This window comes from Saccopteryx bilineata, chromosome 12 (assembly GCF_036850765.1).
Source record: "Saccopteryx bilineata isolate mSacBil1 chromosome 12, mSacBil1_pri_phased_curated, whole genome shotgun sequence".
Classification (NCBI taxonomy): domain Eukaryota; kingdom Metazoa; phylum Chordata; class Mammalia; order Chiroptera; family Emballonuridae; genus Saccopteryx; species Saccopteryx bilineata.
The window spans coordinates 41,012,402-41,026,988 of NC_089501.1; the positions used below are offsets into that span (position 1 = coordinate 41,012,402).

General features: G+C 37.0%; 1 protein-coding gene across 2 annotated transcripts in view; it reads left to right on the top strand.

The window, feature by feature from the left end:
* ADGB (androglobin) overlaps positions 1–14,587 on the top strand; it is a 132,781-nt gene that overhangs the window by 39,067 nt on the left and 79,127 nt on the right. For both annotated transcript variants that reach the window (XM_066248069.1, XM_066248070.1), the window contains 4 exons: positions 928–1,062; positions 3,221–3,315; positions 7,942–8,116; positions 11,314–11,404. In XM_066248069.1, the coding sequence (XP_066104166.1) occupies positions 928–1,062; positions 3,221–3,315; positions 7,942–8,116; positions 11,314–11,404 (496 nt within the window). The remainder of the gene's footprint in view (positions 1–927; positions 1,063–3,220; positions 3,316–7,941; positions 8,117–11,313; positions 11,405–14,587) is intronic.

A 14,587-nucleotide genomic window follows, 5' to 3' on the forward strand; every position in this document is an offset into this window, starting at 1 on the left:
TGGCAGAAGATATATTTAGTTGGAGGAAAGGATGTGAGGAGTCAAGGATGGTTTGGGAAAACCTGCAGAAGTAGATAGGAGAATGACCATATGAAATCTTCTAGGCCATGTTAAGATTATTTATCATTAGAAAGAAAATGACAACTAATGAAGAACTTAGACTAGAGTCACGCATGATCTAAATCACATTTTCAAAAGAATATTCTGGTTCTTTGAGAAGAAAGGACTTTAGGGTGGGGGTGGGGACTTTGAGGGTGAGTGACAGGAATGTATATTAAAAAAAAAACAGCTTGGAGACTGGCACCAGTTCACATTAGAGACCATGGTAGCTGGTAAAAACAGCGAAGTTATAGATACAGTGAATGATTTAAGAGATATTTAAAAAGTAAAAAATGTGGTACTTATCTATGATTGAAATGGGGATTACAAAAAAGAGAATGGATTTATGAGGAGAGATCATAAAATGATTTTGAACATATTGAATTTGAGTTGACTTTTAAGAATATGTTAGGAGTTCCAGGATGGTGATATACATTTTGCAATCATTGATAAATGCGTGCTAAATTAATCTGTGGATGATATTCTCAAGGAGATAGCATGGAATGAGAAGACACTATAATTTTTATATGCATAAATCATATTTAAATGGTCATCCATAGTTGAAATAAAACTACGTGTAGTCAATAATAATGCTGCAAGTATTTTACAATGCAGATTGAGTTTCAAAATTTTGTCTTGCTTTACTTTAATATTCTAATTAGAGGTAAGTTGTGTTTTGGGGAATGTTTGGTTATTGTTTTACATTTAAATAATACAATTTTTAGCCTTTTTTAATACAATAGATAAGAACTATAGTTTGAGGTTTTATAGTTAAAATATTTATTTAAGAAATAGATCTTATTGTAAAAATGTTATTTTTAATGTTAGAGAAAGCAGATGCAAAAGACATTGGGAAGAAGAGGAGTAAAGATGGAGAAAAGGAAAAGGAAAGATCTAGATGGTCATTCCACATTTCAAGACCATCATCAGATGTACAACACTCTCAGCAGTCACTGTCAGACTGTAAGCTCTCTGTCTCCTGGAATAAAAACTATCGAATAAAAACTATCTAGTGATTTCTCAAAATGTTGGAACTCTTTGGAACATGGAAACCTAGGTTTTTTTAGACATATCTAAATAAGTTTGCTTAAGGTTGCCCATAATCATTAGGCCCTCAAATGGGTACGGCTATTGGGGCACGGTCCTACATATGAGACAAAACCAAGGTTTTCCAAGTTCTTATGGTACAACAGTTAAATGAAGGAGGATATACTAACAAATATATATTAGTACATTGTAAAATATAGCATATGTTATATATTCTATATAATATGCATATATATTAATATACAACTATATAAAATATATACATATAAATATATATCAGTTTATATAGGTATTAAACATATAATTATGATATCTTTTACCATATATATTAGTATGTGTCCTTTATATACATTATATATATATAACATGTATAATCTTATTTAAGACTATATAATATATACTATACATTATCTTTTTTTTTAAGACTTCATATTCCTAACATTGGGTAATATAGCTTGGTGCTTCCAGAATGTAGGATGTAGTTCTCAGCTCACCATTCCTTTCCTGGCTGAAAACACATCCATTTTCCTCCAGCACAATGCTTTATCGAATTTCTTTTTCATTTTGTCTTCTTCCTAATATGTACAGTATCATGCTTTTTTACGAAAACATTTCAATAATTACAGCTTTTTATTTTTACAGAAATATGTCTGGTAGCTTGTTAAATAAAAGAGTCACTAGCCATTATATTTTTAATTTTGTATTAGAAGTTATTTTTCTTGTATTGATACCTTAAGCAATCTTTTCTGATCGTAAGTGATACAACATTCCAAAGACACTGGTAATTCTTCACCATTGTGAAAATGACTCAACCTTTCTTTGAGTTTCTTTCTTTGTGAAAATAAAGGTAACAATGCCTTTTTTCTACCAAACTGATTGGTAAGGTCAATCTCAAAATATAGAATATGGTTTAGAATTTGGGCTCTGGAGTGAAACTGCTTGGGTTCAGATCTCTGTTCCATGAAAAACATACAATGTTTAATTTTTACATGTAAACATGTTTTTATAACTTTGTTATATTTTACATATTCATTCATTTAAGAGATATTCTAGTTCATGTTTTTTTTTATATTCTGTGGCTCTAAAGATACTATTCTTTAATAAATATATCTAATACAGTTACATATAAATGCTTTAATTTTTGGAGGACTAAAACAAAACTTTTAAATTAAAAATGAAGAAAATAAAAGAAAATAAATTCTATTATTTTGGCCAGAGTCATTAAAGAACATGTCATTAAAGACACTAAATCAAATATAGAAATATAGAAATGTTAAGAAACGTGAATAGCCTAACCTGTGGTGGCACAATGGGATAAAGCATCGACCTGGAACACCGAGGTCACCGGTTCGAAAACCTCGGCTTGCCTGGTCAAGGCACATATGGGAGTTGATGCTTCCAGATCCTCCCCCTTCTCTCTCTCTCTCTCTCTCTCTCTCTCTCTCTCTCTCTCCTCTCTGAAAAAAAAATGGAATAAATAAATTTCTAAAAAAAAAAGAAACGTGAATAAATTAGTGATGCTCAGAAGCAGATTCTACAAGCATTAAACATTCCAAACTAAGTTTTTTTATATTTTCCTTCTTCATATTAGGATTTATTTACTTGTTTTCTTTATTCTTGGAATGACATAAAAACTCCTGGACTACTTTAAATACAAAATAAAGATTTTTATATCTGAAAGCTAAGAAATGTCATAGTGTTAAAATCATTCTTTTGACATATTTGTAAACCATTCTAAGTTACATTGACTGATCACTAGCTTATGGGATAACATTTCTACAGTGAAATAAAATGATTTTTAAAGCAAATAAATGGTATTATTATCAAGTTAAAGTTAATGAGCGATTCTATAAAATGAATGCACATTTGAGATTTACATATATTAAATACATTAAGAATCATTTACCTATTTTTCACCAGCAAAGACACAGAATTATCTTTAATTTTAATTCTTTAACCTTTAGTTCTATCTCAATGTTCATTAAGGAATTTGAACAGTCAGAATTACCAACTGATAGACCCATTCTGGCTAGAATTTTCATGGCACAAGCACAATGTACATTTGTTTTTTCAGGTTCTTCAACAACACCCACCCCTCACATGTTTGTTTATGCTACCTTTACACCTCTCTACTTGTTTGAAAAGAAGATCTTTGCATTAGAGAAAATGGTAAGCACTCAAGGCCAGGAGGCACGGTCTCATCTCGGGTTTGTGTGTATGTATATGAGATTCCTTCTTGTGAGACCATGGTCTCATGTAGAGGAAGTAGTTAAAAACTTTTAAAACTGCAAAATACAGCCTGACCAGGTGGTGGCGCAGTGGACAGAGCATCGGACTGGGATGTGGAAGACCCAGGTTCAAGACCCCAAGGTCACCAGCTTGAGTGCAGGCTCATCCGGTTTGAGCAAGGCTCACCAGCTTGAGCCCAAGGTTGCTGGCTTGAGCAAAGGGTCACTCGGTCTGCTGAAGGCCCACAGTCAAGGCAAATATGAGAAATCAGTCAATGAACAACGAAGGTGTCTCAGTGAAGAATTAATGTTTCTCATCTCTCTCCCTTCCTGCCTGTCCCTCTCTCTGACTCTGTCTCTGCTACAAAAAACAAAAAAAAAACAAAAACAAAAAAAAACAAACAAACTGCAAAATGCAGAGATGGGATGAATGCATTACAAAAAGAAAAGGATTCAAAATAATCCATGTGAACTTCTGACTGTCCTACTTAAAAACTAACATGAATGAACAAACATATCAGGTTTCTTTTCGTCTTTTAAGATGGAAAAAAATGATGTTTATTCATTAATTCAACAGATGTTTATTGATTATCTAGTATTATGTGCTAAACAACAATCTAGCTCTGAGGACACCTTGAGGAGCAAGACTAACAAGGTGCCTCCTCCCGAAGTTTAGAGTCTAATGAAGGAAGCAGACAGCAGACAATAATAAAGTTAGGAAACAGGCACACCAGAGAGCATCCTAGGGACCTGGCTTATGGTAGAAGCAGTGTTCAGATAACATGTATTGGATGAGTGACTAAATAAATGAATGAATGGATGAGTGAGTAGAAAAAAGAATATGGAACACATGGCAGAAGCACATCTCTCTCATGGTTGACTACAGAAGTCTTCCCAAAGGAAGAAATATTCAAGTAGTGGCCTTAAGAAATAAGCCTAATAAATAGTAAAGACTGCGTGAAGCAGAGGAAATCTTGGAGGTGAAGGAGAACACGCTGGGTCCAGAGAAGTCCTAGTGGTTGAAGAGAAGAGTCCAAGGGAAAAAAGCTCAGAGGCAGCTTGAGAAGTGGAAGGCAGTCAGGACATAAAGAGATTTCTACATCCTCTCCGTAGGGTTGAAAATTGCTTAAGGGGCCTAAGGCTCAGGAATTAGCCCAGTGTTTTTATTAAGTTTATTAAATAAACTTCAAGGTTATAAGGAACTGATTATAGCATCACAATCTTCCTAACTTGCCTGTTGATTCTTTTACATTAGCTGGTAGGGTGATCTATTTCTCCCAATAAAAATCAAAATAAAATGGAGATACAATGTTTTAAAGATAACAAACCTACAGAAAAAAAAAAATTCTGTTCTAATAGAATTTTTTTAAATGGAGTACATTGATAAAAATTATAGCCCTAAAGACAATGAGATTAACATGTAACATAAAGACAGTATTTTACAATTATTTAAAGAGTTGGTCCAGAATACAAGAAAAACAATAAGACCTGGGAAGGAAAAAGTGCCATTAATTACTACACATTAGCCCCATCTTCCTGCTCTTGGGTATTCTTTTTTTTTTTTTTATTTAAGTGAGAAAGAGGGACAGACAGGGACAGACAGAAAGGGATAGAGATGTGAAGCATCAGCTCATAGTTGAGGCACTTTAGTTGTTCATTGATTGCTTTCTCATATATGCCTTGACTAGGGGGCTCCAGCTGGCCCAGTGACCCCTTGCTCAAGCCAGTGACCTTGGGCTCAATCCAGCGACCTCTGGACAACCTCAAGCCAGCAACCTCGGGTTTTGAACCTGGGTCCTCAGCATCCCAGGCCCGGGCTCTATCTACTGTGCTACCATGTGGTCAGACTTGCTCTTGGATATTCTAATGGGTTTACTTTTATTTAAACGGGAGACATGGGAGTTGCAGAAATGCCCCTTCCTATCTGCTCAAACCCTTACTTCTGGACTATTTGAGGTGGGACGGGTTTAAGGGTGACAGAGACCTGTGGGCAAGAAAACTTTAACACAGAAAGTTTTTAAAAATATTTTTTGAGTACCTGCTCAGCATTTTACTAGAATGTCCCACTATCTTAAATTCCTCTCTGTCCCTAATTCTAATCTAAGACAATTTGAGATCCTTTAGCATGGTGTCTCAACATCAATTACTATTATTAGTAGCATCACTTGACATTATCGTTCAGAAATATTGTATGTTAGAAAGAAAATGAAGCGTGAGAAGTTGGCTCATGTCCTTTAAATCAGGCCAGTACTTTTGTGGATTATTCATATGATACAATAAGTACTTATACCAAACTTAATTACTTCATGCAATATCTTACATTTTCAAAATATTTTAAATTGTTTTGTTTTTTAATGTTTGGCAGCTCAAAAACTGAAAGTAAATAGACTACAACTTATGAGAAGACTTACTAAATTTTATGAATAGTAAACTATCTGGGAAATTTGTAGCTTATAAATAGTACTTTGAGTATGACTTCTATTTTGGGCATTATTTAAATGCAAATTTTATAGCAATATCATTTTTGTTACTATATCTGAGGCATTGTCTTTTTGAATAACATCCATAAATTCCGTTATCGATTCCCATGTAAAGGATTACTTTCAAGTTTTGGAAAACTTCTAAAATTTTACAGGGTTAAAGCTGTAAAAGAAAAGATTTAGATTTTAGAATATCCATAAAATAATTTTTAAGTCACTATCAGGCATAATTCCAAAGTTTCTTTTTTAAAACAAATTACTAACATTTACAAAAATGATAAAGGCAGTGTAACAATTTTACCTAGTTTTTAATTCAGGGGTCCCCAAACTTTTTACACAGGGGGCCAGTTCACTGTCCCTCAGACCGTTGGAGGGCCGGACTATAAAAAAAACTATGAACAAATCCCTATGCACACTGCACATATCTTATTTTAAAGTAAAAAAACAAAACGGGAACAAATACAATATTTAAAATAAAGAACCAGTAAATTTAAATCAACAAACTGACCAGTATTTCAATGAGAACTATGGGCCTGCTTTTGGCTAATGAGATGGTCAATGTCTGGTTCCATATTTGTCACTGCTAGCCGTAACAAGTGATATGACGCGCTCCCGGAGCCGTGACACGTGTGTCCGGAGTCACCGGAAGTAGTACTGTACTTGAGCGACGCTGTTCTTTGCAGCGCTACCACATACAGTACTCCAGGAGCACAGGATGCTCAGGATGCTGCATCCTGTGCTCCTCTCACCACCAATGAAAGAGGTGCCCCTTCCGGAAGTGCAGTGGGGCCGGATAAATGGCCTCAGGGGACCGCATGCAGCCCATAGGCCATAGTTTAGGGACCCCTGTTTTAATTATTCTGTTTAAAAACAAACAAACAAACAAACAAAAAACCTCAAGCCACTGTCTCTTTATTTTGAATATTTACAACACTTTTAAATGGCTCATCTGGACTCAGTAACACCCTGATGAACTCCTTCTTACAATTGTTAATTGTTCAATGATTAATTAATCCCTGGATTCATGAAGAACTGTCCTATCTCAGATACCTCCTCTTATTTTGTGCCCCCTTGACGTTTAGATGGAGCTGTAGAGATAGTTGCAGGAGCGAGGTGTGGTCTAGCGAGGCAGTAATTTGGAATAGACTGAAAAGTGTGTTTTTAGTCCTATTGACAGCTTTATAAATGATGCACAATCACTAGGAAGAAAAACAGTTACAGGTAAGACTGACTTTAATGTAGTTAACATTTTATTTTACTTTAACCATTGTAGATTGTGAGCATCATCAGAATTTGACTACAGTGTAGATTCCTTTAATTTTCCTGTACTTCTTGATTTCTTATGACATACTTCAGCCATCAGTCACTAACTGAAGCTCTGCTTCAGTATTATTCTGAATTGCTCCAAAGCTTCGGGAGATGAGAACAGTAGAATATGGGAAGCATCTGCGTGGGAAACCACTTGCTTTGGCAGGATACAGGGCAGCCTCTATACTCTGTCCTGCTATGAATGGCTCCATTGTTGGGAGGGACCAGGGGGATTTCCTGTGGCCAGCTGCTGTTTATGGATGAGGACATAAACTGTAACATGGCAACCCCATGTCACCTCATTCTCCTGACACACTCATGCAGTAGAGTTTATGAACATTATGTAGCAATTGCTGGTGATAGCGTGCGCACGCGCACACCCCCCCCCACACACACACACACGCTTTACATATTATGTACCTGTATCAAAGTTTTAACCTACAAAAATAATGATTTATTAATTTTGGACCAAAAGTAATGTGCCAAGATTTTTGCATCCTCATAGAATCAAGCTTTTAGAACTCAACAGTAGCTTATAGTTCTAGTGTCTCATTTTATAAATAAGGAAACGGGGCCCCAGAGGAATGAGAAGATGTTAAGAAATACGAATGGTAATAGTGCTCATGTGAAGAGAGGTAGAAATATGGGTGGCTGGATTTTTTTTTTTATTAGGGCTACATGTCTATAGTGGTGGTAGTAATTTTATAATGACACATGTATTCTTTTAAATACAGGAGGCAATGGCAAGCATCCTTCTAAATCTTCCCTTCTCTTCTTAGGCCACGTCTGCTGAGAAGCTCAGAGAATATGGCTTTTCCCACATCTACAGCCATCCTGTGCTGGTGACCAGAACCAGGTCTTGCCCTCTCATAGCGCCCCCAAAACAACCCCCAGTGCCTCCCTGGAAACTGGTTCGTCCAAAAAAGGAAACCGTTATAACAGATGAAGCTCAAGGTATGGTTTACGTTGTCTGAAAGTCTTTCTAATAAACATTTCTCTGTATGGAGGCCTCATAGTTTCATCTGTAATGAAAGATGTATATCAAGGCAAACCACCCAACATTAACTGCTAAAGCCTTCATTTAATTTGATGACCATTTTGTAAAGTATGGGATTGTCTAACCACTATTGAGGTATACCTGAAACTAATACAAAATGATGTTGAATGCAAAAAGAAACAAAAAAACATAAACATACTTTTAATAAAATGGAAAAAAATTTATATCCAAAATTTATATTTTTAAAAGATTACTTCTCTACAGAAGAGGAGCAATTTGGCTCAGGTCTAAACTGACCAGCCATATCAAAGTTATTCTTTGGGCATTGTGATTATTATGGTAGCAGAAAAGTGGTTTGTAGTAAACAATATAAAAACTTGGGTAGCACAGGTTAAGCCACTGAAGTAAATTTCTAATACGGAAATCGGGTACCTTGTAAGACATAATCTTTGAAATAACTGGTTTCTATTTGGAACTTCTACAGGAGTAAGACTTCTGTCTTAGATTATCTCCTATGTTAATATTGTCATATAGCCTCTTAATGACTGGCACTTATTCTCTGAAATGGATCACACTGGCTGAGCGTGTGAGGCAAGGGAGTGTTCCCACTTTGTTGTTGCTCTCTCAATTCATTTCTAACATGTCTAATTCTTCAGTTTCTCAATACTTGCTTTACAAATCTTTATTCTTACTCCTTTTTCCATGGGCAACAACTTTGAATGGACAAGAGACCAATATGGCAAAAGAAGAAATTAATGAGAGCATAAATGAAAAATCAATTTTAAAGTAGAAGCACAACATAAGGAAATGGAATTTAAAAAAAAAACACTAATAATTTAAAAATTAGGACCTAACAGAACAACTCATAATTTGTTTCAATATGTATAGCCTTGTCCTAGCTACTTTTGCACTTGTAGTTTTTTGTGAAGGATGATAAAAAAAAAACTAGAGCCCTATAATATGTATATTTCAAGAAAAACTTAAAAGTAGCCTTGGGCGGATAGCTTGGTTGGTTAGATCATAGTCCTGATATGCAAAGGTTGCAGGTTCAATCCCTGGTAATGGCATTTACAGAAACAGATCGATGTTTCTGTTTCTCTCTCTCTCCCTTCCTCTCTCTGAAACTCAATATTTTAAAAAAAAAAACAAAAACCTTTAATTAGTTTCATAATAACAACAGATTTTTGTTGTTTCTTGGTATTCATTTTCTTTCTTTTGGGTTTTCTCCTTTTGTCTTTTCTGAGACCTCATTATTGTCTAAGTGTATTCCCCTGTCAACAGTACATCATACTCTGGAGGGTATTGCATTAGGGACTGTGTTCACAGGCCTGTTACCTGAATGAACAAGGAAGTTAATGCTATGATGACATACTAGTGCCAGTTTATTAAAGACATCCCTGTGACGCTTATAAATATGCTTCAAGCATTTGGTCCCATGAACCATGGCTTGTACCCCTATAGTGGTGATGCTTGGTGTAGCTCCAGCTATCAGTTCAAGCATTGCCAGTCCTTCATTGCAGGTGACACGAGAACCACATCTTGGTCACAGTGTCATACGTACGTCTCAGTGGAAGTCAGGACTCTAAAGTTACAATAGCCACACGCATTGGAATGCATACCCATAATTTTCAACCATATTTTCCACATTTAAAAAATATGAATAACAACTGTTAACCATGTCATTTTCTTCACATTTGCTTTCTGCCTACATCTATACAACCATTATAACTGGTAGCAAATATTTCTTTAGTACAAAATGTTTTATTTTTGCCAAAAAATAACAAAGAATAAAGAAACATCTGGTTTCGGTGGGGACGAGAAATGGTCAATTAGTTCTTTATTTAGGCCTATCTGCCTCTCTCCTTTCCTGTTTGATTATTTTAGTGATTTCTTTACCTTCCGTATGATTCTGCAATGGGCTACTATTGCCAAAAAGTGCTGTAAGACACTTGAAAAGGAAATCTTTTACCTTTAAACACAGTATTTTAATTAAATGTATGGAGACACACTTAAAACTGTTGTTCACGCAGATCAAGGAATTGCTGAATAAAAGGAAAGATGTTAAACATACAGATATTTTCTGATTTCACTACCGATAGTTGTATAATTCTACGTGAGCACTTGTAATTCTATTTGTAAGCGGGCAAGAAAAATCTAAGGAACCTCGAGACTCACCACATTACTGTCTTTCTTCTCTCTATTGGGTTTAGAGTGAAAATTAACAGGACATGGATGGGGGATCATTTGAGAGGTTACCCCAGAACAAGCACAGAAAAGTCGTGTGCATGTGTCAAAGCCTCACTTCTTACCTCCAGTGGGCATCCTTTTACTGTCGCAAGAGCTTCTGTTAAAATAATCTTCCTTAATGTTGAACTTCAGTGCTCACCGTGGTAGTGCATGCATTGTCCTACACTCACTGAGACTTTCTTCCAGATCAGCGTCAGTCTCTGACAGAAACACTCACATGTCCTTTCTCAACCTACTGCTTTATTTGCTACTCATGACCTTTCCTTTGGTACATTTCTGTCAGTCATTCGCTGCTATTTCCATATATAAGTGCACGTTTACTCTCATGTCCTGAGCAACTGCATAGGGATTAACTAAGAGAACACCTTTCTTAGTAAAAGACTTTTATATAAAGTCACTCCTGTACTTGAAATAGCAAATGCCAACTGATACATTGCCAGTGTTCTCCATTGAGACTTCATTGTTTCAGGCTGTAAATCTGAAAGACAGCTGAGGGGTGAGCTAAAGAAATCTCACACTGGCATGATTGATAAGCTTTTCCAATTAAAAAAAACCCACAAACAAAACCTTATATATCCTAGGACCTTGGTTGGCAAACTGCAGCTCGTGAGCCACATGTGGCTCTTTGGCACATTTGGCTCTTCCACAAAATACCACATGCAGGTGCTACTTCGATAAGGAATGTACCTACCTATATAGTTTAAGTTTAAAAAATTTGGCTCTCAATAGAAATTTTAATTGTTGTACTGTTGATATTTGGCTCTGTTGACTAATGAGTTTGCCAACCACTGTCCTAGACATTCCTATTTAAATTTGTTGAATTTTTCTGAGTAAATAGTAATCTAATTAGTATTGTATATAATTTAAAAAATGGAAAAAATGTATCACACTGCCTGTTCCTTTTTAGAGGTAATAATAAAGAAGCCTGAACAGTTTCTTGAGATATCAAGTCCATTTTTGAATTACAGAATGAGCCCATTTCCAATTCCAACAGAAACGTAAGTATGTTACATGCTTTTCCACAAATGCATCTCCAAGTAGTTTGTGGTTTGTGTGGTTAAAAATAACACTAAGGAAGAGCATTTTGAAAAATACTAATTTAATAAAAAAGATGAACTCTATATGTATAAACATCTATGAAGAAATACCTCCTTGATATTGCCTAACTTGTGATTTCACTAATCCACTATTAAACAAACGTGTTCGGCACACCTGTTATCCGTGAGCGTTCTGAGCAGATGGTTCATGTCCTGCTGAGCTTCATATGTTGAAACACCAGCCCCAGTGTGGCTGTTTTTAGAGATAGGGCCTCTAAGGAAGTGAGTATGGTTAAATGAGATTGCAAGATGAGGGCCCTCCTAAGCAGGACACTTTCCCCCCTCCCTTTCTCTCTCTCTCTCTCTCTCTCTCTCTCTCTCTCTCTCTCTCTCTCTCTCGCTTTCTCTCCCTCTCTCTCTCCCCACTGAGGGGAAGTCATGTGAGGACAGCGAGAAGGGAGCTGTCTGCAGTCAAAAGGAGACTCCTCACCAGAACCTGACCAGGCTGCCACTGTGCTCTCAGACTTACAGCCTCCAGAGCTACGAGAAAACACATCGCTAGTGTCTACACAACCCCGGCAACCCTAGAATACTAATGAAAGGCAATCTATTTCCCTTGGAGATAGAAAGATAACACACTTGTTCTGCCCTGCAGAGCTGTCAGCTTCCAAGAAAGCCGGATGTATAAGTACATAATTAAAATAAAACACAATAATTGTCCTAACAAAGGTATGCCCTGAATTCTATAGCTGTACCTCCAAGAACCTATTTTGCAGAAGTCTGTAGAACCCTGAATATAGGAGTCCTGACACCAAGGGCTGGGCAGGCGGTGGGAGAGCTTGCCGTTGGCCCGGCCCGTGATAACAGCGGCTCTCACTTCTGGATGTCAGGGCTTCTCATTGCCCTCTTGGGAGTGTGTGAGGGCCTGCCTGGCTTCTGCCCCTCCATCACCGAGGGATAATCTTATTTAAAGCTGTGCTTCAGAGCCCCAATGGAGGCTTTACCTGAGGCTGGAAGTCTGAGTCGGTTGCTGTGAGTGATGGGATAGTCGGCTTACCGGCCACCCCATCATTTCCTGCCACGCTGCCCAGGCCTTTCCCTTGCCCAGGGGTCGGGAACCTGTGACTCTTTTGATGGCTGCATCTGGTTCGCAGACAAATCTTTAATAAAAAAAATAATGTTAAAAATATAAAACATTCTCATGTATTACAATCCATTCATTTCCTACCGCTCATGTTCATGGTTGCGGGTGGCTGGAGCCAATCACAGCTATCCTCCGGGACAACACCAAATTTTTATTGGATAATGCATAACATACATGGGTCGTTAGTTATATGGCTCTCACAGAATTACATTTCAAAATATGTGGCGTTCATGGCTCTCTCAGCCAAAAAGATTCCTGACCCCTGCCCTAGCCTCTGCTCCCTTTAATTTAAGATTCATCAGCGAAGCTTCAGGGTAACCCCACAGGTTTTGGGTGCTCTCTTTTTGTCCAGATGGGATTTTGGGTTCTCTGCATTAGTCTGTTCCTATCTATGTGTTTCTAAGGGATGTATTACTGTTCTAATTTGCCAATTCTATCTGATTTTGCTTTTATTTCTTTTTATCTCTTTTGAGACCCCTGGGGGACTGTGGGAGGGAGGAGTGCATGCAATAGAAGACATCTGTATTCAGTCTGGTACCTTGAACTGGACGTGTGTCTCTGGTTCTGAGTCTTCTGCCCCCTCATTTGCATTTCACCTGCCCTGGCTGTTCTCTCCTCTCTGCTCCTTACCCATTGGATCCAGAACCCACTTGACCTTAACTCCTCTCTATTTCCTATCCCGTGGAACCAACCAACCAGATCAAACCAAAACAGCACGAAAAATAACCAAGATCTTTGTGTATGCAGGTCCTATTTGAGTTAGCCAATTAAAAGAGAGGATTAGATGCTCCTGTTTTAAATCATTCAGCCACTGTATTATTGGGAATTCTCATTGGCCACAATGATCCCCGGTCTCCAAGCTTCTCGCCCGGTTGGACAGTCTCATCCACCCTCCGCCTCTGGAGTTCTCACTCAGAGCAGCCCCCCCCATTTCGGTTTTGTGCTGCCTCCTCCCAGACGATGTCTCCAAAGCACCCTTTCCCTAACCCCACCCTCCCTCCTTGATCTATCAAGTAACACTTCCTGTCAGGATGTTTCCTAAATGAATACAGCTCTTCCCCTAAAAAGAATAACCTGCAAGGCTGTTAAAATAATATGACTCGGTTTTTCATTGTCTTTCTGCATGTCAGATCTTCAAATATTTCACAACAGTTATATACCTGTTAGGTTTCTAGACAAGTAATAGAATATTGGGTAAGTTATTTTCCATTCCTGTTAGACTTTTCAGTTACAAAAGCCAATGCAGCTTCTTTTCCTATTAATTCTACAGTGAATTAGACTTTCTACCATTTGGGACAGAAATGGTCTTAACTGATGCTGCAATATAACATAAATGACATAAATGGTTGTCATTAACTTGGTAAAAAGTTGTGTCATGTCAACTATTTATGCATGTTATAAATATATTAATGTCTTATCTTTCTAAGTGGAGCATTCTCAAAGGTTCCCCCTTATCCTAGATGAAACATACATTACATTATTGCTCTGCTGTTTTTCTATGTTAGAGGAAGTTCAAGAAACTATACTTAATACTGTACTCAATGGCCCCAGACATCTGGCCTTTTCTGGAATGTACTTGTTTGATTGGTTTAGCTGTAGTTTTAGTTTTGCTTTCAGAGTTCCAATTATTTCTTTATCAATGCTTAATATTGCCTGCTTCTAATAACTTTGTCTCTTCCAATTCTGCTACTAAATTTTTGTGTGCAATAAGATACATTACAAAATTTTAAAATTAGTCAATGACTTATATATAATTAGAATGGGGAACTTGAGGGTTACATACAGGCTTTGCATTTATACTGTAAGACTGTAATATTTAAATAGTACCTAGGATATTGCAAGTACTGCATTTATTATATCTGTCAGAGTCAAACACAAAGATACGTGGATGGCATTTCATTCTGCATGAAAGAAATGTCCCTTTTCTGGCTTTACTGTAGAGTCACAATTCTCAGGTCAGCATAAAGGTAAGTTGGTTTTTTTGGCAAGCCTTTATCTGT